At 38.9% G+C, this 22,041-nt stretch overlaps 1 protein-coding gene across 7 annotated transcripts in view; it reads right to left on the minus strand.

The window, feature by feature from the left end:
• HERC4 (HECT and RLD domain containing E3 ubiquitin protein ligase 4) overlaps nucleotides 1-22,041 on the minus strand; it is a 99,370-nt gene that overhangs the window by 25,410 nt on the left and 51,919 nt on the right. For 6 of the 7 annotated variants that reach the window (XM_063435069.1, XM_063435070.1, XM_063435071.1 and 3 more), the window contains 11 exons: nucleotides 20,550-20,641; nucleotides 19,179-19,309; nucleotides 17,011-17,171; nucleotides 16,069-16,145; nucleotides 14,711-14,835; nucleotides 11,283-11,342; nucleotides 9,514-9,625; nucleotides 8,193-8,382; nucleotides 5,696-5,868; nucleotides 4,776-4,895; nucleotides 2,243-2,266 (listed from right to left, as the gene is read on the minus strand). In XM_063435069.1, coding sequence (XP_063291139.1) covers nucleotides 2,243-2,266; nucleotides 4,776-4,895; nucleotides 5,696-5,868; nucleotides 8,193-8,382; nucleotides 9,514-9,625; nucleotides 11,283-11,342; nucleotides 14,711-14,835; nucleotides 16,069-16,145; nucleotides 17,011-17,171; nucleotides 19,179-19,309; nucleotides 20,550-20,641 — 1,265 coding nt within the window. The remainder of the gene's footprint in view (nucleotides 1-2,242; nucleotides 2,267-4,775; nucleotides 4,896-5,695; nucleotides 5,869-8,192; nucleotides 8,383-9,513; nucleotides 9,626-11,282; nucleotides 11,343-14,710; nucleotides 14,836-16,068; nucleotides 16,146-17,010; nucleotides 17,172-19,178; nucleotides 19,310-20,549; nucleotides 20,642-22,041) is intronic. The other variant, XM_063435073.1, reaches the window with a different exon arrangement.

A 22,041-nucleotide genomic window follows, 5' to 3' on the forward strand; every position in this document is an offset into this window, starting at 1 on the left:
CACCGCACCATGGATACAAAAAGGGTAAATAATTATTAGCTTTAATGTACACAGTGTGCTGGACATAGGAATTCGAACAGACAGTTACATCTCCAGCAAACACCACATTCCCAGCACACATGCACACACACTACATCCCCAGTACACACACACAGACAACCTACATCCCCTGCACACACACGGACACACTACATCCCCTGCACACACACACAAACACACTACACCCCCAGTACACACACAGACACACTATATCCCCAACACAAACACACTACATCCTCTGCACAGACACATATACACACTACATCCCTAGCGCACACATAGACAAACTACATCCCTAGTGCACACAAACACTACATCCCCAGCACACACACAGAGACAGACTACATTCCCAGCACACAAACAGAAACACTACATCCTCAGGACACACACATGTCGACACATTACATCTTCAGCACACACACTACTACATCTCCAGACTAATGGCATACATCCCACATGACAAATTAACTTACTCCTTTTTAGTTTGATACTGTTAGTGATTGACATATGTGACGGACCGCCTTGCACCCCGACCGAGTACCTCCGTCAATCGCTGCTTCATAGTACTTGCGAGTACCATAAGCACTGCACTGGGACACCATAACCACCGCAGAACCAACGAACCGCCACAGCTTGGTTGGGGTCTCGCCGTCCTCCGCCCACCATGGACCAAAGACCAGGATCCTTTTAACGTGCATTAGGCAAGGTATATTGCAGGGCCCATAGTCCTGAGGCAATAGGCTGGCCAGCAGGCCCCTCCAAGAACCCTTGACAAGGTTCAGTTTGTCACAGGGCCATAATCACAGGGTAGGAGGCTGACAAACAGGCCCCTCCAAAAGCCAGTGACGAGGTTACCTTCGTCACAACATATATTTACTTAGCTAATATTTTATAACCACTGCAGAAGCATATGTTGTGATGTTTAATTTAGTGTGCATTTATCTAAATATGTTACTGGAATGTATTTATCTAATCATGATATATTTCATTTTGGTTTTAATTATCATAATACAACATAATGAATGTGGGCGTGTTTTGGGGGACCCAGGCAGAAAAATGTCTTGGGCCGGCCCTGGTATCGGTGTGTATCATTGTATCTGTATGCATGTGAGTGTGTGTATCTATGTGTCTGTATCTGTATGTGTGTGTGTGTGTGTGTGTCTGTATATTTGTGTGTGTGTCCATTTATATGCATGTGTGTCAGTAAGGGTGTCTGTGTATCTGTGTCAATGATTGTATCTGTGTGCCTATATATCTGCATGTGTGGCAGTGTGTTTATCAGCATGTCTGTTCAACTGTATGTATATCAGTGTTACAATCTGTTTATCTGCATGTGTGGCAATGTTTGTACCTGTGTGTCTGTACATTTGTATATGTGTGTATAAATATGTCCCTGCAACTATATGTATGTCGGTGTGTGTATCTGCATGTATGCAAGTATGTGTATCAATGTGTCTGTGCAACTGTATGTGGGTCAGTGTTTGCACCTGTGTGTCTGTGCAACTGTATGTGTGGAAGTGTTTGTGCCTGTCTGTACATCTGTGTGTGTCAGTCTGTGTGTATCTGTATGTGTCAGTGTTTTCTCTGTGTGTCTCTTAATTTGCATGTGTATTTCAGTGCTTGTATCTGTGTCTATGTATCTGTATGAGTGTGTCATTGTTTGTATCTGTGTATTTGTAGGATTGTGTCATTGTTTGTATCTGTATGTATGTCGGTGTTTTATCTGTATCAGAATTTGTGTCTGTGCATGTGTGTCTGCACTGTGGGGAGCCTGGAACAGAAAAGGGGAGGAGATGGGACAGAGAAAAGCAAACATTTGAAATAACAGCAATTATAATAATTACAAATATTTTGCCAATATAAGGGGTACAATTTATGGAAATGGGCTGCCAAGAGGTACTCAAGAGAAAAAAAGGTTCGTAACCACTGGTCTAGAGTATGATGGGAAAGCAGGTTTAACAGTATTCTACGGCAAAGCAGTGACAACTTCCATGCCTATGAGACCTTCTGGACGCAAAATGAGTTGTATAATTAAGTGTATGGATGAAGTTCACATATTATTTTCACAAATTACCAATCATAATGGATTTTAAATTAATTAAATGAGAAAAATTCTATTTTGTCAATGAGAATAACCAAAGCACAACATTTACAAAAAGGCAATGACATGTTAAGCTGAATTATAATGTAAACCAAGTCTTACCTCTGCTAATCCGTGATTTACATCCTGAGACAATGCAATAGGAAGAAAGCAAAAACAACACTTTTACTCCCAAGAGCATTCCTCTGTCATATCACTTTACGAACATTGAGGCTTTACTAATTTACAGATTTAAAATGCAACAAAGAAAATAGACAATCACTCATATACATTGTAATTCTATTATTTAGCAGTTGTGATCTGTTTTCAAGAAAATGCATGCCAAATATGCCTTCAAATCTGTACTTTCATGCAAATCAAATAAGTACCATATTTTGCACTTAAAACTAAACTAAAAACGTTATTCCCTCATCCCTTTAGATTGCAAGTTAATTTGGGCAGTGCCCTCTACACCTACTGTTCCGTATGGCAAACATTTTTGTTAGAAATAAATATTTATTAGGGATCGACCGATATTGATTTTTTAGAGCCGATACCGATAATCTGTGAACTTTCAGGCAGATAGCCGATAACTTGCCGATATTCTGTACATTTACCATTTTGAAAAAAATAAACTAATTCTAAAGGTAAATGCACAAAATATACATGCCACATGAATTTAGACAGGGGAGCTGTGTGTTTGTGTAGTGTGTATATAACACAGTGTGTGTAGTGTGTATATAACACAGTGTGTGTAGTGTGTATATAACACAGTGTGTGTAGTGTGTATATAACACAGTGTGTGTAGTGTGTATATAACACAGTGTGTGTAGTGTGTATATAACAGTGTGTGTAGTGTGTATATAACAGTGTGTGTAGTGTGTATATAACAGTGTGTGTAGTGTGTATATAACACAGTGTGTGTAGTGTGTATATAACACAGTGTGTGTAGTGTGTATATAACACAGTGTGTGTAGTGTGTATATAACAGTGTGTGTAGTGTGTATATAACAGTGTGTGTAGTGTGTATATAACAGTGTGTGTAGTGTGTATATAACACAGTGTGTGTAGTGTGTATATAACACAGTGTGTGTAGTGTGTATATAACACAGTGTGTGTAGTGTGTATATAACACAGTGTGTGTAGTGTGTATATAACACAGTGTGTATATAACACAGTGTGTATATCATGCAGTGTGTGTGTAGTGTGTATATCATGCAGTGTGTGTGTAGTGTGTATATATTAAGCAGTGTGTGTAGTGTGTATATAATGCAGTGTGTGTAGTGTGTATATAATGCAGTGTGTGTAGTGTGTATATAATGCAGTGTGTGTAGTGTGTATATAATGCAGTGTGTGTAGTGTGTATATAATGCAGTGTGTGTAGTGTGTATATAATGCAGTGTGTGTAGTGTGTATATAATGCAGTGTGTGTAGTGTGTATATAATGTAGTGTATGTAGTGTGTGTATATAATGCAGTATGTGTGCAGTGTGTATATAATGCAGTATGTGTGCAGTGTGTATATAATGCAGTATGTGTGCAGTGTGTATATAATGCAGTATGTGTGTAGTGTGTATATAATGCAGTGTGTGTGTGTAGTGTGTGTGTATATAATGCAGTGTGTGTGTTGTGTAGTGTGTGTGTGTATGTAATGCAGTGTGTGGGTAGTGTGTGTGTGTTTGTGTAGTGTGTGTATATATATAATGCAGTGTGTGTGTAGTGTGTGTAGTGTGTGTGTATGTCATGCAGTGTGTGTATGTGTGTGTTTGTGTAGTGATGTAGTTTATGTAAAATGGGGGGGGCATTTTTATTTATATCTAAATGTTTTTTTTGTTTGTTTCTTTAGTCCCCCTTCCCTGCTTCTTTCCAGGGAGGGGGGAATATAGTAATCTCTGGTGGTCCGGTGGCTTGTTAAGTACTAGGGGGCCGGCAGCAAGCTGTTTCTTACCTTTCTTGCAGCTTCTCCAGCTCCTCAGTGTAAATCTCAGTGCTGCGCGGAGCGTTGCCATGGTAACCCGTGGCAACGCTCTGCGGCCGCACGTCTCGCGAGATTTGCACTGGGGAGCTAGAGGAACTGCAAGAAAGGTAAGAAACAGCTTGCTGCCGGCCCCCCAAGGACTGCCGGGCTTGTAATTAGCCTGGCGGTCCTAGGAGGTATTATTGGCATCTATATTGGCCGATACCGATATTGCTGAAAATACTTAATATCGGCCGATTATATCGGTAAAACCGATTATCGGTCGATCCCCAATACCGATTGTACAGTCTTGTTACCGATTGTACAGTGCTGTTAATGTTAGCCCTATATAAATAATCGGAATTTAATTAAAACTTGAAGACTCAATAGTTTCTTAATGGCATAGGTGTCATGAATGGTTATGAATACAATGAGGAAATGAGGAGGCGTTGGTCATACATGGGGGGGGGGAAATAGAAGGGATATATCTCATTACATACTAAAATTATTTGGAAGCCTACTGTAAAAGTCACTTTAGGCATCCACTTTACTTCCTGTATGTAGAAATTCCTTTTTTTTTGTATCAAGTTGTTGTTTAATAGAAACAGAATATAAATCCCAGCATTAAAAGAAAGTTTCTCCAAAAATATTACAATAACGAAGAATGAGAGCAAACAAAAGTCAAATGCATGAAACGTACCATTCTGAATGCCTGATGCTGAATCCAATTGATGTAGTCATTTCGAATATCTATGAAGTCTTGGATTTCATGAATGTAGAACTTGTCATAAGGAATAATCTGCCCTGCCTTCTCGTTAACCTGTGTCAAACAGTGTAATGTTTAGCTATCATACAATATCATAATTTCCCATATTTTGCATCTCCATCTTGAAATAATAAACTAGTTTATATTGAGAAACTATGAAATATGACTTAAAGGACCACTATAGAGCCAGGAAAACAAACTCTTTTTCCTGGCACTATGTAGTCCTTAGGTCCCCCTACCCTCATGGTTCCCCTCCAGCCACTTACCTTAATCCAGTGCCGGTGACCACTCCTTCCTCTCCGATGTTGGCTCCCGAGTGGAGCCGAACGCGCATGTGCGGCCAGAGCCGTGCGCATTAACAACGCCCATAGGAAACCATTACTCAATGCTTTCCTATGGACGTCAGCGTCTTCTCACTGTGATTTTCACAGTGAGAATTGTGGAAGCGGCCTCTAGTGGCTGTCAGTGAGACAGCCACTAGAGGCTGGATTAACGCTGCAGTGTAAACATAGCAGTTTCTCTGCTATGTTTTCAGATGCAGGGTTAAAACTAGTGGGACCTGGCACCCAGACCACTTAATTGAGCCAAAGTCTCCTTTACCGTGTTCAATTGATCTAGTAGTTAAGAATTCAAGGTTACATTTCTGTTACACATGTTAAGGTCAATATGACAAAAACAGTGCAAATGTAACAATTATTGAGAAGCTGACATGACAAGGTATTTGAACAACTAAGAAAACAGCAAGCAGAAGACACTGATTTTTTTCTTTTAACAGCAATGACGTTTTTGTAGGTTATGTTACAATGTGTTCATCACCACATACACAGATGATCATGTAGAATATAAAGTCATACCCTGTGCAGTATCTCCAGGACCTTCAGAGCCACATTAATAAAGGCGTTGAATATCCTCCTTTCTGTGATAGGAATTCCAATTTTTGTGAGTTTCAGTAGATGTAAAACAACATCTTTGAAAAGCTGGACTATTCTCATGAACAATGGGTTTTCAAGTGTCGACCACCAATTTTCTGTCGATAAAATACACAGTGGTATCAATAGAACTATTTATAGTGAACAAGTTTCCTTATTAGCATTAGTAGTGGAGTTAGGAATAACAACCAGCAGACCCCAAGTAAGAAGTCAAACTGTTCAAAAACGGTTTGGCTATTTAGCAAGGGGTGAGGGCACAACAGGATACATCTGGCACCATATGTACTACAGCATGCTGTAGTAGTTATGGTACTTGGAGTGTTCTTTAATATCCACCCCCCACCCTACATAATGTCTTACTTATAAAAGCTGAAGAGTCTTACTTTCTGAAATCACCTGCTCTTTGTAATATATAACAATAAATATATTGTATATTGCATATATAACAATGAACCTTAATTTTACCTAGTTTGGGCAAGTGACTTATAGTGCTGGTATTAGAGATATTATTTGGAAAAGAGGCTCCTGAATAAGGAGGCATACTGGATTCACAAATTAAACACGAGATTATTGAATGAGACTTTATCCTTTCACTCTTTCTTGTAATAGTATAGTTCCTTATAGCTTGCATTTGTTTTTAATTTTCTTGAAATAGCCTCTATAACTGTAGACTATATAACATATATATTGATATATTTCAGGGCTATTAAGAATAATGCATCTGGGTTCATTGGCCCACTCTTATAATATTGAGAAATTTATGTATACAGTGGGACCTCAGTTTACAAACGCCTCGGTTAACATAATTTTCGGTTTACAAATGAAAATCCATTGAAAATAATGCCTCGGTTTACAATTTTTTTTCGCAATACAAAGCAGGTTTCCTCAGGATGCATTGCACCTGGGAGGTTTATAGCACCGCCCCCTGCATGCTGGAGCCTGTGGGTAGCACGTGGCGTCAAGTGTGGAATTGTGTTAGAGGTGGTGGAGCAGCTTTTGCATTGCATTTTGGAGCCATTCTGGAAATAAATATTTTTCACTTGTTTTGGGACTTTTTGGTGCATTTCTCAAGTTGTGGAAAGGTAGGGAGCTGAGTTTTGTCGTTTGCATGCCTTTTATTGTGTGTTCTGCATTGTGGGTTGGTTTTCATGCCAGCTCATTTTGACTTTTTCTGACCTCCAGAACGGATTAATTGGTTTTCAATGCATTCCTATGGGAAACCGCGTTTCGGTTTACAAATTTTTCGCAATAAGAAACGTCCCGGAGAAAGCATTAAATTCGTAAACCGAGGTCCCACTGTATATGTTAATATGTTCATGGATCTGTACATGTGCATATTGACTACCATTTAAATATGGGGATAATGCAATTTATATACATGATGCTTTTTAATATTTTTTTGAAATATCGTTGTCAAGATTTAGCATAATTGGTGCATCACCTCTTTGTTAGCTTGTTCTTATAGAAGCACTGCACTTTAACTTCAACTATGTCCAAAGTGGCACTGACACTTTATTGGCACTTATATCCACTTCAAAACATAATCTACATCACCACTGATCAGGGCCGGTGCAAGGATTTCTGCCGTCCTAGGCAAAAAAAATCAATTTTGCCGCCCCCTCATGTCACTCTCTCACTGACATACATACACTCACTGACAGACACACACACACACAAACACGGACACAGATTCAGACATCCAGCCTCCTTACCTCCCTGGAGTCCAATGTGGGACAGCTCCTCACTCCTCCAGCGCGCTGTTTAGTATGCCGGGGCCGGAAGGACGTCATATTCCGGGTCCCGGCATCACAGAGGGAGCATGAGGGAGGAGGTTGTATACACGTCTCCATAGCAATTTCTCACAAGCCGCGCTGCCATAGCAACGACGGCAGCGTCATCACGCCATTACATCACAATTGGGGGTGGAGCTAGCTCACGCATGCGCACGGGATCCGGCAAGACGCCGGTCTCAACACTCTGCACCTGGGGTAAGCTAAAAATCTTATCTATTTCTCTTATATATATATACCCGCAATGTATGTTGCTTGTATAACTATGATCCTGAAGAAAGTCCCTAATTGGAAATGAAACGTTGATCTTGCTTTTAACAATTATGGAATAAAAGTTACATTTTATTTAAGACCGTGAGTGCAGCAGTCTTCATACAGCATTTGGATACAGGAGCCCTGATATTGCACCCAGCCACTTAACCTACTTACAAGCCTGAGTACAAGGATCTACAGATAGATATATATATATATATATATATATATATATATATATATATATATGTGTGTGTGTGTGTGTGTGTGATTTTAGCTACCAAAAGTGCAAATAGACACAAAACCAAAGAATCTCTATTTGATACAGTAATGCAACTGACAGATTGAAAATTCCTATAAAAAAAAACAAAAAAACTCACCAAGGACCTTTAAGGGTGCTTTGTCTAATTTAACAATTGCAGTCCCAAATGGAATTGCCAATGATGAAAAGTTGTTTGCGTCAGTCATTAGTGGGCACTCTGGGAGAGTGAGATAGAGTCGCAAGCACTCAATATCAGGGGGTGAACTTGTTAGCTTTGGTATGAGTTTTTTTTCCAAACTGGCAGCCACCTGAAAATAAACCAGTTGGTGGGTAAATATGCAACTCAAATATTTGTATGAAAACAGGTTCAAACTAAAATGTTGCATTGATACAGAACGCACGTTTAGAATATTATCTCAAAAAGAATCAACCTTCTCACAGAACACATTCTTATGCAGTGCACAGAACCATTTTTTTTTTTTTGTGAAAAATGTACTCAGTAATTACATAACACTAGTTGGTTGAAAACCGAACTGTGAAATGTAGGCAAATATAGCGGATTTGTTATCAATACAATTTGGCTAGATACAGCATCATTTTATTTTATTTATATTATTTTAATGCAATATCTATAGGATGCATTAAAGGGATACTAAGCACCAAAACATCTTTATTTTAATAAAGCAGTGTTGGTGTATAGATTATACCCCTGCGGTCTCACTGCTCAGTTCTCTGATATTTAGGAGCTGAATCACTTTTATTTTCTGTTTATGCAGCCCATGACCACACCTCCCCTGGCTGTGACTTACACAGCCTGCATGGAAAAAAAGTTTCATTTTCAATCAGATGTGAAAGCACAGTGTGTTTACTTTAGAAGTTGTTCTTTCCTGCTCTGTTAATTGATCTTTAATCAAACACAAAATGTTGTTACAGGCTCTAGCAGGATTTTAACAGAGCAAATGATAAGAAACACTACACTTATAGCACTGTGCAATTAGTGAAGCTAAAAAAAAAAAAGAAGATTATTTTTCAGAAGTGTTGGGAGGCTGTGGAGTTTCATACAGGGACTGTGTGGCTAGGGACAAGTGATTTAGCTCCTAAATGGCAGAGAATTCAGTAGTGCGACTGCAGGGGCCTGATGAGCACATCACTCCACAAAGCTAAAGTTGTTTTGATGCTTAGAGTGTTACTTTAAAAACATGGGTCAGCCCGATCTTGGAGTGCCCCTTTATGTAATAAAATAAATAAACTCCATGCAACATGTAAGAAAACAAGAATAAGGGGGCACTGAAGAGATACCAACCTAAAGAATGGGTGAATGATAAATTCTAATAAAAAAGGTATTACAAGATACTGTATTTTTTTTTATCTACGCACACGTACACACACCGTTGTTGGTGTCTGAAGCACCTTGATCTTTTTCTTTTATAAAAACTAACCTGCTGGGCAATCTGTGGGTGTGCTGGGTTTATTAATTTGTGGAAAAGTAGTCTTGCAACATTCATATCTATCCCTGAGAATTTGCTGCTGGTTCTATGGTGATCGACATTACTGTAAAAAAAAAAGAATTAAAATATTACTAATACACCAAGTTTTAAATATACATACACACATACACACATATAAGCACAGTCATGTTCTGCAATGCTATAAAATATCTTAATGGAAACAAAGAGACAAGAAGTGACGGCAACATTTAGTCTAGCGTTAAAGAACAGGTAATTCGGTGTTATATTAGGTCATATCAACAGAAGGCATAATTAGATTTATATGAAAACCTAAATATAGAGGGGATTGGAGCGATTAAAAGTAACTCTTATTTTACATTTTAAATGTAAAAGATGTGAGTCAGACTTAGAATTATGCAGAGCCCCAGGCACAAACATCTAGCTTTGACAATATGATTATCTTTGACTGTCTTAGATGCTCATCAGTTTATTCCAGTTGTATCATGATTCACAGCCCAGTGAAAGAAAGAAATCAGAAAATGCTAACAAAATAACAAGATCATACAACTTTGGCCTTTTACCTCAACACTGGGTAAGTAAAGAAGGCCAAGCAAGTAAAGAAGAGTCAAGCAAATGATTGAATGTTAGTTATAGTAATCTATGTTAACTTATTTTTAAAAGTCAAGTTAACTCCTTTTAATATTAAAGAGAACCTGCCATGGTACACAGCTTTATGAAAAGACATTTGCTTACAATTTCATCTATACATGATGTAAGCAAAATTGCTTTCAATATGCTTTAGATATGGTCCTTTCCTCCCCGTCTACACAAAGTCAGCAAAGACCTCTATGCCAAATACTGAGCGACAGGGGGGAGCTGGAGAATTCTCCTAGAGGCAGTTTGCCTGCTGTGCCTATCCTTGCAAACATGTTTTATTCACATGGAGGCTTTATTTATCTGTAGTATGTATATACTCTATACATGACTATACAGTATACAGTACACTGCTTACTCTATTTTTCATTTTGATGTTATTCCATTGCCAGTATGTACATGCTTTTATAAACACAGTGTTTAAAATAAGTTAAGAAGTCAATCTAAGCACCAAAACCACTTTAGCTTAATTAAGTAGTTTTAATGCATAGTTTATGTCACTGCAGTCTCACTGGTCAACTGTCACTTCGTTTAGGAGTTAAAGATTGAGAGTTGATAAAGACCAAATGGCATGGTCGAAACTTCATTTTCATGTACTCTGATTTCTATTAAAGACTGCAATTTCCCTCTTGGATCCATACGATTCACATTGATCACAAGAGGGACTTGGCCACCCTGGTTCCCTGACTGCACTATCTGGAGTCTTGTTTAATATGAAGTGTGCTGTCGTTATTATAAAAAGCTCTTCATTTAGGAGTAAACCACTGTATTTCTCTATCTGTAGCCACATTTCCCTCTCTGTGATTTACGCAATCTCCCTACGCACATTATGAAGGATGCTAGTGCTGGGGGGAAAAGAGAGTCGCCTTAGCAGCACAAATTGCAGTAGAGGTAGGATTTTATTTTTGACTCATAATATTCTACAATTAATAAAAGCATTTTTTATGTGAACTGACTTGTACATTAAACATGGGTCTTTTGTAACCTAGAGATTCACTTAAGGGTTAATACTGTTCCCAATTGTGATTTGCACATTTGCAGACCACTGGATGTTACAAAGTGGCACGAGAGAGAAAAATGTGTATTATATAAATATAGATGTTTACCTGGTTGCAAGAAAGCTTCCATTCAGACAGGCAGCTGTTGAAAAGACCTTGTCTATTTCACTAAAATTTAAGAAATGTAGAGTGTCATAAATACCATTTGTATGCAGTATATTTTTGACATGGATCAATATATCTCATTGTGTTACCACACTAGCACATTTGAAATGATCCTGACATCAAGAGCAGAATAACCTTAGAACACTTTTATGCCTCTGGATAAATATCCACTGATGGCATTGGTTTATATGTTTTTTTTAAATGGGAATAAATCTACAATATTTGTGTATGAATAGACAAAAAGCATTTGCTGCAAACACCGCATTGTGTTTTACCATTGATTTAGTTTTAGGTGCTGAATTTAAACACGTTTTCTAGTGGAGATGTGCATGACTAGGATAAAATAAACAAATTAAAAGAAGCACACTCCAAGATTCTCTATATTTTGCATGAAGATACCCAGAGGTTCTTTTTAGCTAAAGTGAGATTTCAAACTGGATTTCAAATTTAAGCCCAAATAAAGGAAACAAAGCATAGCTGACTTAGACAATGCTTCAAGTTTGGCCTTAAAGTTGAAATTCACTTTGACTTTACTAAATAACTCTTACAAAGTCCATGAAACATCCCGATACGAATAATTACCATCATTTTGAAAACTATATTTCAGTAATAGAATGCAGACACCAGTTGGGATAACTCTGCAGTTACAACCAGGCCTTGGGACCAGAGGCCCAACAATAGTGCGGTTCATGCAAACCCATCTTTGGTCTAGGGGTATGATCACGAGATGCCTGCCCCAGTGGCACCTATATTTGTTTTCCTCTCCCTTTATTCCATCTTGTACAGAAAGGAAGAACACAGACAATAAAAATAAAAAAAATTATATTATATCTATCTGCTGCTCACTGAGCAGAGTTTAGTGGGTGCAGGTAGTGGATTGGGAGGAGATGAGACAGATGGAGAACAGCTGGGTAACAAGTGGGGCGAGGAAGCAGAGGGGGAGGGAAGAGGAAAGGTTTAGCTAGTCCTGATCTAGTGCAGCCTAACAGATTTGCCCGTTTGAGTGAAGATGTTGGGTGCATCAGCTCAGGAGTAGCTGTACTGCAGGAAGCTGTTCCTTCTAACAGCCGTGGGAACAGCCCCTCTAGTACGGGTGGGGTTGAGAGGGTAAGGAAGTCTAGACAGGTTGTGGTGGTAGGGGACTCTATTATTAAGAGAGTAGATAGGGTAATCTGCCACTCTGATCGACTCAACCGGACAGTTTGCTGTCTCCCAGGTGCTTGGGTCCGGCATGTTGCCGACAGAGTGGAGGGATTATTGGGAGGGGCTGGGGATGACCCAGCTGTCATGGTCCATATTGGTACCAATGACAAAGTCAGAGGAAAATGGAAGGTCCTAAAGAGTGAGTTCGGGGATCTAGGAAGTAAGCTAAAGAAAAGGACCTCCAAGGTAATATTTTCAGAAATATTACCTGTGCCGCGCGCCACAGCAGAAAGGCAGCGGGAGATTAGAGAGGTCAATGCATGGCTGAAGTCTTGGTGCAGGAAAGAGGGTTTGGGGTTTTTAGAGCACTTGGGATGATTTTGCGCTTGGGTACAACCTGTATAGTCGTGATGGATTGCACCTAAACGGAAGAGGGTCTGCTGTGCTGGGGGATAGGATGGCTAGAAGGTTGGAGGAGATTTTAAACTAGTCGTAGGGGGGGAGGCTCAAAGCAATCTATAAAATGGAGATGGCATAGAAATGAGATGGGACTTAGCTCAGAACAATGGGGGGAGGGGGAAGCTCAGAACAGAGGAGGTATGTAATATAGATTCACAAAAAGTACAAATGACTCATGGTAATATTAAATGTATGCTTACTAATGCAAGGAGCCTATATAACATAATGGGGGAACTAGAGGCAATAGCATACACTAAACAATACGATATAATAGGCATAACAGAAACATGGTGGGATGAGACACATGACTGGGCAGTTAACTTAAATGGGTACACATTATTTAGGAGGGATAGGAAAAACAAGAAGGGTGGTGGGGTATGTTTGTATGTCAGCCATGAGTTCAAGTCAAATTACATGAAAGCCATGTATCAGTGTTTGCAGATGACACAAAACTTTGTAAAGTAATAAAATGTGAGCAGGATATTGCCTTGCTGCAGAGGGATTTGGATAGATTGGGGGACTGGGCACTAAAATGGCAGATGAAATTTAACGTAGAAAAATGCAAAGTTATGCACTTCGGGGTTAAGAATGCACAAGCAATTTACACCCTAAATGGTAGTGAACTAGGGATAACCACACACGAGAAGGATTTGGGAATTGTTATAGACAACAAATTAGGTAGCAATATGCAATGTAAATCTGCCGTTGCTAAGGCCAGTAAGGTTTTGTCATGTATAAATAGGGGCATAAATTCTCGAGATGAAAATATAATTTTGCCTCTTTATAAATCGCTGGTAAGACCGTTGGCAGGCGGGCATTCCCTCCAATGGCCATTGGAGCAACTAAATTACCTCCATTTGTCTAAATATACATAGGGATTAAGGAGAAAGCGCAAGTAACATTTTCTTTTCTTTGGCTTTTACTATATATTGGGGCTGATGTGTATTGTAGTCGTTGCTGCTGGCCCAGTAGTAATGGGACTAAGCGCAGGACTTCTCTTTTTGTATTTGTACACACCTTGAATATGCTGTGCAATTTTGGGCACCTGTTCTAAAGAAGGATATAATGGCACTAGAAAAAGTGCAGAGACGAGCTACAAAATTGATAAAAGGAATGGAGCATTTTAGTTATGAAGAAAGGTTAAACAATTTAAATCTCTTCAGTTTGGAAAAACGGCGCCTTAGAGGGGATATGATAACATTATACAAATATATTCGGGGCCAGTACAAACCATTATCTGGAAATCTATTCATAAACAGGGCTATACATAGGACACGAGGTCACACATTTAGGCTTGAAGAAAGGAGATTTCATCTAAGGCAAAGAAAAGGTTTTTTACAGTAAGAGCAATAAGGATATGGAATTCATTGCCGGAAGAGGTGGTTTTGTCAGTCTATACAGATGTTTAAATTGCAATTGGATAAATACCTGCAAAAACATAACATACAGGGATACAATTTCTAATCAGTGGGCTAATAGCTGCTTGATCCAAGGAGACATCTGACTGCTATTTTGGGGTCAAGAAGGAATTTTTTCCTAGTTTGTTGCAAAATTGGAAGCGCTTCAGACTGGGTTTTTTGCCTTCTTTTGGATCAACAGCAAAAGCATATATGTGGAAGGCTGAACTTGGACGCAAGTCTCTTTTCAGCTATGTAACTATGTAACTATATATATATATATATATATATATATATATATATATATCATCACATAAAGGAAAGATTCATTAACATTAATGTGATAAGGAGATCAAACTTTAGCAATCTTACTTAATTATGTCTAACGGAAGTCTGGTAGATGAGAACTGTAGCCATCTTTTAATCATCTCTTCATTTATTGTCCATATTTGTCTAGAGCAAGTACATTTTCTGAAGTCATCTGGAGGCAAACAATTCTAGAAAATATATATATACATTTCATTACAAAAGTTACGTGTGTATATCATTGAGGTTAAGCAACTTTATCAAGCAAAATACATCAATGTTAATCAAACGTTTATTATGACAATATAAGAGATAACCATTTATCAGCAGCTTAGTACAAAGAACTGGATTCAGGCAGATACCATTACATTTAAAACAGAAGAAGAGCTACACATAACCCATGTTTAGTGCTACCGTATATTTTCTTTTCCCTAGGGACAGCAGGTAATGCATATTGCAGAGCAGCAGTAAAACCAGTTAAGTTAATTGAACTTTAATCACCCACACACAATAGGCCCTAAGAGGAACTTAATAGAGCAGGAGATAAGAACTTTTAAATTAAACACACTGTGCAGGGAATGTGTGTAAGGGAAGCAAAAAAAACAAAAAAAAATAGTAAACTTTCTAGGGAGGCTGTGTGGGAGTCATAGCCAGGGTAAGTGTGGCTATAGCTGCATAAACCAAGTGATTGAACTCTAAAATGGCAAAGAAAAAAAGCAGTAAGACTGCAGAGGCCCGACCGTTACACCAAAGGACTTCATTATGCTAAAGTTGTTTTGGTGCTTAGCATGTCTTTAAATAACATAACCACTACTGGCCTAGCAGACCGCAAATGTCATCCTCCGGTACTGTGTCAAACTGGATGAAAGGTTTAATATTAGCAATGCCCACTGCCCAGCCCCTCATAGTGTAGCTACTGTAGGATTTACATTAAGGCATTAGCAATGTAAATTTCACCCATATAGATTGGCCCCAGTAGTCTATTAGCATCACAACCAGTATAAATGGTGCATGATGCAGTGGTTATACTGCTTGAAGTGCAAGCACAATTTATACCCAAAGAGGCCAGAATAAAAAAAGGTTTAGGTTGTGGCAGTGATTTGTAAGGAGGTAAATGTGATGCTGCCTTTTGTATTGTTAAGCAATTAAGATAATGTAATCAGAGCCATGACGCTATTTAATGGACATCCAATCACTATAATCACTACAGCACACTATAGTGGTTATGGTGCCAGAGGTGAGACCCTAATGTAAGTAGTGAAATTGTTTGTGGATGGTCTGACAGTTTGACTGGGAGGTTTCCAGACGCCTGCTAACTCCTCCATGAAGCAGTGAAGTGTTTAGCTCACTGGCTGAGAACAAAATGCTAGCACCAAGCAGACCACAGGCAAGTTGTTAAACCGTTAATAAATATTACATGTTACCTGTGTGTGGAAGTAATGTGCAAAACTTTGGTCCCCACCAGAGAAAATTTCCTTCACACAGTAATACCCATCAGCATCTAAAATAATAAATAAAGAACAGAGTTATGCAAAGTGATACATACTACTCTTGGGAAAGCATTTAGAATATATTATTTATTTGAGAACTTTGCAAAATACACACATGTATTTTTAACATTGTAAAATATTTATATATTATAGATCAAATCCAAGTGTTTTAATCTGGCAAAGCTCATCAATAATACATTTTACATGAGCAAACAGTAATTTAATGAGCAAAAATAATGCACTTTAAAAATAGCCTGTGTGGACATATTAGCTGTCAGTTTGGCACCTAATTTCTTACTCTCTCGTATGTGTTTCCCAGATGTGCATTAGGGTAAAGGGTCTATCACTAAAAAGCCAACATTCTACCTCCATGGAATGTCAAGAGTGATAACTGACTCCATAGATTACTGCGAATTATGACACAAAGGCTAGGTGTGGGTCCTAGTAACAACGGTCATTGTGTTCCCAACATTTTTAACCAGTGAAACTTTAGTGTCGATTTAAATAAAAATTCCCTTTGAAATCCTGCATTGTGTATTCATGGAACTTCACAAACGGGTTTCCAAAAGGAACAAGCCAATGTAGTGTATGACAAGCAATGCTGTTTCCTTTTTTACTGTCTAAGTTATTACCTCCAAGTCAAATACTACAGTTATACTCCATTTCCACAAGGGTGTTTTACAAACCCTGCTTTAAAGAAAAGTTGTAGGGAAGATTTTATTACACACAGGATTTCCTTAACTGGCTGCCTGCCGCAAAATATATTGTTGAGGGTCTTTCAGATAAAGGCCAACCTAATTTTGAAGGATTTTCTGCCCTTGTTTTAGGTTCCTACTACAGCTCAAACAAGTTATATATATTTAAATGAACACTTACTGTTTGCACGTTGGGTGTAGTCACTGTAAGATACCCAGTTTCCTTTTACGGTAAATGGGCTTTTTCTATTGCATGTTGACCCAGTTCCCAGTTGCCCATTACCACCAAGACCAAATGAATAGATCCTTCCTGATGAAGGAACAAACGCCAATGTATGTTGCCTGGAATAATAAATACAACATAGTAAAGAACAAATAAAACAAGAAACATATATATCTCAAATTAAGTTCACATAATCACAATATTCCTGCATTAATAAAACCCAGGAGATACCATACAGTCAGACAGAATCTAAACATGTGAAATTCTAACTGTTGCCCAAGCATGCAAATGGAGCCAAATTAAACTTAAAAAAGTTATAATATTCTGATTCACTTTTTATTTTTTTGTAAAGTATTATTATTGGCTAACAAACCACTAAAGAAACCGCAACAAAAGCAAAGGTTACAAGGATGATCTGGTAATAAAGGGCCAGAGAGCACACAGTAGCATCCTACTGGGAGTAATGACTATATATGAAAATGTATACATTTTTAATTCATCCCAGTCTAGTATTTCAGCAAGGCATACCCTGTTAATCTAGCAGTTTGCACCTCTGTCCAGATAAAGTCAAAGGAGTTGGTCATTACATTTTAGAATTGGATCCTTAAAGAAGAGATTGTTATGGCAGCATAAACCATTGCTGGTTCTTAAAGGGTTAATAGAAAACGTTACATTATTTCATTTATACAGGGTTAGGGAAATATATTTTCAGTAGAGTCTTTCACATAGAACAGCAGTAATGATTTGGCCTGTGTCAAGTAATATTCAGTATTACGTGGAATGTGAATTAATTTTAGCTACATGTAGGCAACAATAAGTAACCCTGTGGATGCACTTTTCATTTAATGCGGCACACGGTCAACCTGCCCCCAAAAATGAGTATTTCAAAATCTTTATGAATTAATCATTTTGATATAGTGTTCAATTGGAGTGAAATTCCAAACCAGTTAAAGGGACACTCCAGGCACCCAGACTACTTCTGCCCATTGGAGTGGTCTGGGTGCCAACTCCCACTACTCTTAACCCTGCAAGTGTAATTATTGCAGTTTTTTATAAACTGCAATAATTACCTTGCAAGGTTAACTCCACCTCTAGTGGCTGTCTACTAGACAGCCACTAGAGGGCACTTACTGGTTCCTAGCACAGGAAACCTGTGCTAGAGCGTCGCTGGACGTCCTCACGCTGTGTGAGGACCTCCAGCGTCGCTATTTCCCCATAGGAAAGCATTGAAATGCATTGGGAGCACTAAAGCGCATGTGCGGCATTGCCGCGCATGCACATTAGGTCTCCTCGGCCGGTGGGTGGGATCAGTCGCGCCCACCGGCCGACAGAGTACGAAGGAGGAATGGCGCAGGGGAGGAAGCAGCGACGAGGGACATCGTCGCTGCCTCAGGTAAGTTACTGAAGGGGTTTTCACAACTTCAGCAACTGGGGATTGGGGGTGGGAGGGAGTGGGGTCCTGCAGTGCATGGAAAACGGATTTTTTTCCTGGCACTGGAGTTTCCCTTTAAGAGATATAGAAAGACAAACTAGGGACTACTTTGTCTCTATATTTCTCCTTCGCCTGACTTTAATAGACTCAGGGCGCAGTCTAAGAGTTAATTTTGACAGCCATCATCAGTGACGGCTGAAGGGAATTTGCTCTGTCTACGGAGGATCGTGCAGTGCTCCTTTGACACACAATTTATACCCAAAGAGGCCAGAATAAAAAGTTTATGTTGTGGCAGTGAGTTGTAATCACTGCAGGAGGAAGAACATTTGGTGCTGCCTTTGTATTGTTAAGGAATAAGGATAATGTAATCAGAGTTCTGACACTGTTTGGCAGTCTCACGGGATCCTCAGCAGACTTAAATGCTGCGCTAGAGTACAGCAGTGACGTTGGCTCTGAAAGAGGGCTTGCCGGATAAAGTTGGCTACGCCCCTGAGGGGCAGGTTCAGGTAAGTAAATTCCTACCTTTACCTGCACCACCGGACCACCAGTGGCGATGTCACCGTCGGGAGACTTTGCAAATTCAGCAAATTCCCCAAAAGGTGACCGTACCGTTTTAACATGGATGCACTTACATTTGATAAACAAGCTATAGCAAATCATGTAGTTTTTATCATTGTTTCTTTAAATTACTTACCTCCCACATGCAATCTGTGTGACAACACTGCCCATGAGCTCAAAGACTTTTCTGGGGTTGATTTCATGGTTGGTAGAGTTGTGTCCAAGCTGTCCATAACCTCCAGCTCCAAATGTAAACACTCCACCCTCCTAAACAGGTAGCATGATTCAAAGTGTTTGTTAAACAGTAACTCCATGATGTCAAAACTTTTTTGATTTCTTCCCCCTTAAAGTTCCTTATTGAAATTAATAGGTTTAAACACCAAGTCCTGGACTATTGGGAGCTTCCCAAGGACTGGGTAGGAAACTAGTGACATACAGATAAAAATGCGAACAGGCCACTCGGTTTAGTAAAGTTAAGAGAGTTGGAGTCCAAAGGCACCCTCTTACAGTACATTATTTACAGTTACTTATTATAAACACATGGAACCTGCTACTGCATTGCTCAGCCATCTTGCTACTAGCAGGCATTTTATGTAACTTAACCCATGGAATGCAAACATTTTTTTTGTTTTTTTTCTGCTAAGACAAAGTGTGTAAGCTGATGCTCTAAGCCAAACCATGGATACCCAGATAATGGTTCCCTTTTCTCACAGCTGCTGAGGACAGGAGAGAGAAGGCAGTGTGACTGGCACCCAGGGAACAACTTTGTTGTTAAACCGCTTGCAAACTGTTAAACATCGTATTGTACTATGGGGAAGCCGAGGACACCAGCCCCCTTAACTTCATTGAAATCAGGTTGCTACAGGGAGAAACTGAGTTGGAAGGTGATTTTAAGAAATAGAAATAAATAAGGAAATTAGATATTCTATTATATTATGTTAGGACCCTTATCGTATCTCAAAATCAAGCATGCAACTTAACTTTAGGCAATACAACATGGTAAAAGTTGCGAGCAACACTTGTTAAAAGACTTGGAGGCCCTGAGGCCATGCAGAGCTCACCGAAACCTGTCACAAACTTAACCCATCCAAGCCCAATTGAAGGACAAATAAACTGATGCAGTTCAAGAGTTTAAGTACAATTCATTATACTAATTTAAGTTCATTATAGTGGTTATGATGCAGATATTCATTGGATGCAGTCTTCCAGTTTGTGTTACACCAGGTTCTAAAATGCATCACTGAGAGTGCTCGGTGCATGCGAGCCAAGCACTCTCAGCCTATCACTGCTCTCCAAAGCTGAATAGCTAATACTGCAGTTATTTCTAAATCAGCAAAACCTAAGAGGTCCTCGGAATTCAGTGCCAAGAATGTCTCAGAGCATCAAAATGTGACACTCACTGTGAAAATGGTGCCTGAAGGAATTTTTGAGCTATAACAACTATAATGAACAGACTTGTTTTTGCATGCCCACTTATTTAACATAAAATGTAGGCTATGGTATGTACCTTTGTTAAAGCAGCAGTATGATCTTCCCCACCACATATATGAACAATTTTCTGAGAGCGAAGGGACTTGAGAAGTGCTGGAACATACCTATCTATAGTTATCAAAAAAAGCCGTGAGAGAGAAGGAAGATAGAAAAAGGAGGGTTTCATTACAAGTTTCCGCACTATTTCATTAAGAAAATAATACAAATGACTATAGTGATAGCGGGCAGTGTTTCTAATTGATAGGAAATGAAGGAGGGTATTTAACCAGTTTCACTGAGACATGCCACCAGACTTTGCGAAAGCAGACAGAGGCGAAATCCGCAGGTCACGTGGTGTGCGTGGTTGGGGGAGATCGAAGGTGGACAATCAGAGCTCCAGTGAATGGCTAGCTTTTATTGTGACACCTTCTAATAGTAAGCTAGCATTTTTTAACATTTGTTTTAAATAAAGAATTGATGCAGCAGCTGATATAGAGCAATGTATTCACTACAATACTGTTATACTGTGGGCCAAGTTGGAAGCCCCTAACCCTGGTTAAAGTTGTGCACTCAGGGTGGGGGCTTTGGCCACAGTTGAATCAATATAGTGCACAATCGGAGCTTGTTTGGATCAGAGTACAGGAATACTGGACAAAACTATCAGTATGGGGAGGGGGGGCATCCATATGTGCCCCAAAAGAAGGTGAGAGCACATTTATGTGGGTGCTATTTGGTGCAAGCTGAAGTGCAGACTATATTACACTATTGGAAGCACTATCTCTGTAGATTTCAACTTGAGAGTGTTAACCCCATCATTGCTGGAAAGATCTTCAAAAAATAATAGACTTGCACCATATGGAATACAAGACTGTGGTAAAGAAGTAGATTCACTAAATAGTGAATCTTTTAAAATCTTTTTTTTCCCCCTTCAACTATACAACTCCTTGTAATAATGTTATGTTTATAGTATACTTGTTTGGTGTGCCAACTCATTTCGGTTATTTAGGTTTGGAATTTAAGTGTGTGAGAGAACTAGAGGATAGTGGCATTTATTTGAATTAATAAATTAAGGGGATGTTTTTTTTTTTTCTTTTTAAGCAGTGACAAATTATTTTTAAAAATTCTTAAAAGGAGAGCGTCTCGCATTGATATACAATATATATATATATCCTAAATGTTAAGTGCAGAAGGTGGAGCGCACACAAGGAATTTACAGCGGCAAACATGGTATTTAAATCCCCCACTCATCTGGAATATACAAAGAATCAAGATTTTAAGTTGTATTAGTGCTGATCCTATATACTGGATTTTAGCCTAATACTAAAATAATTCAGCGTATTTAGTAAGTTCCTGGACTTTTTTTTTTTTTTTACCATAGTAGGGGTTACTTCACTACACTTTCATTAAGCTGATACATTGTTAAATACCAGGACGATAACAAATTGACTACCTCACGAAAAACTGCTTAGTGGGGGACTTTGGACTGAGAAAACTGCTAAATATTATACCCTTTTCCTTTATTCTTTTAT

The sequence above is a fragment of the Pelobates fuscus genome, chromosome 10 (genome assembly GCF_036172605.1).
Source record: "Pelobates fuscus isolate aPelFus1 chromosome 10, aPelFus1.pri, whole genome shotgun sequence".
NCBI lineage: Eukaryota > Metazoa > Chordata > Amphibia > Anura > Pelobatidae > Pelobates > Pelobates fuscus.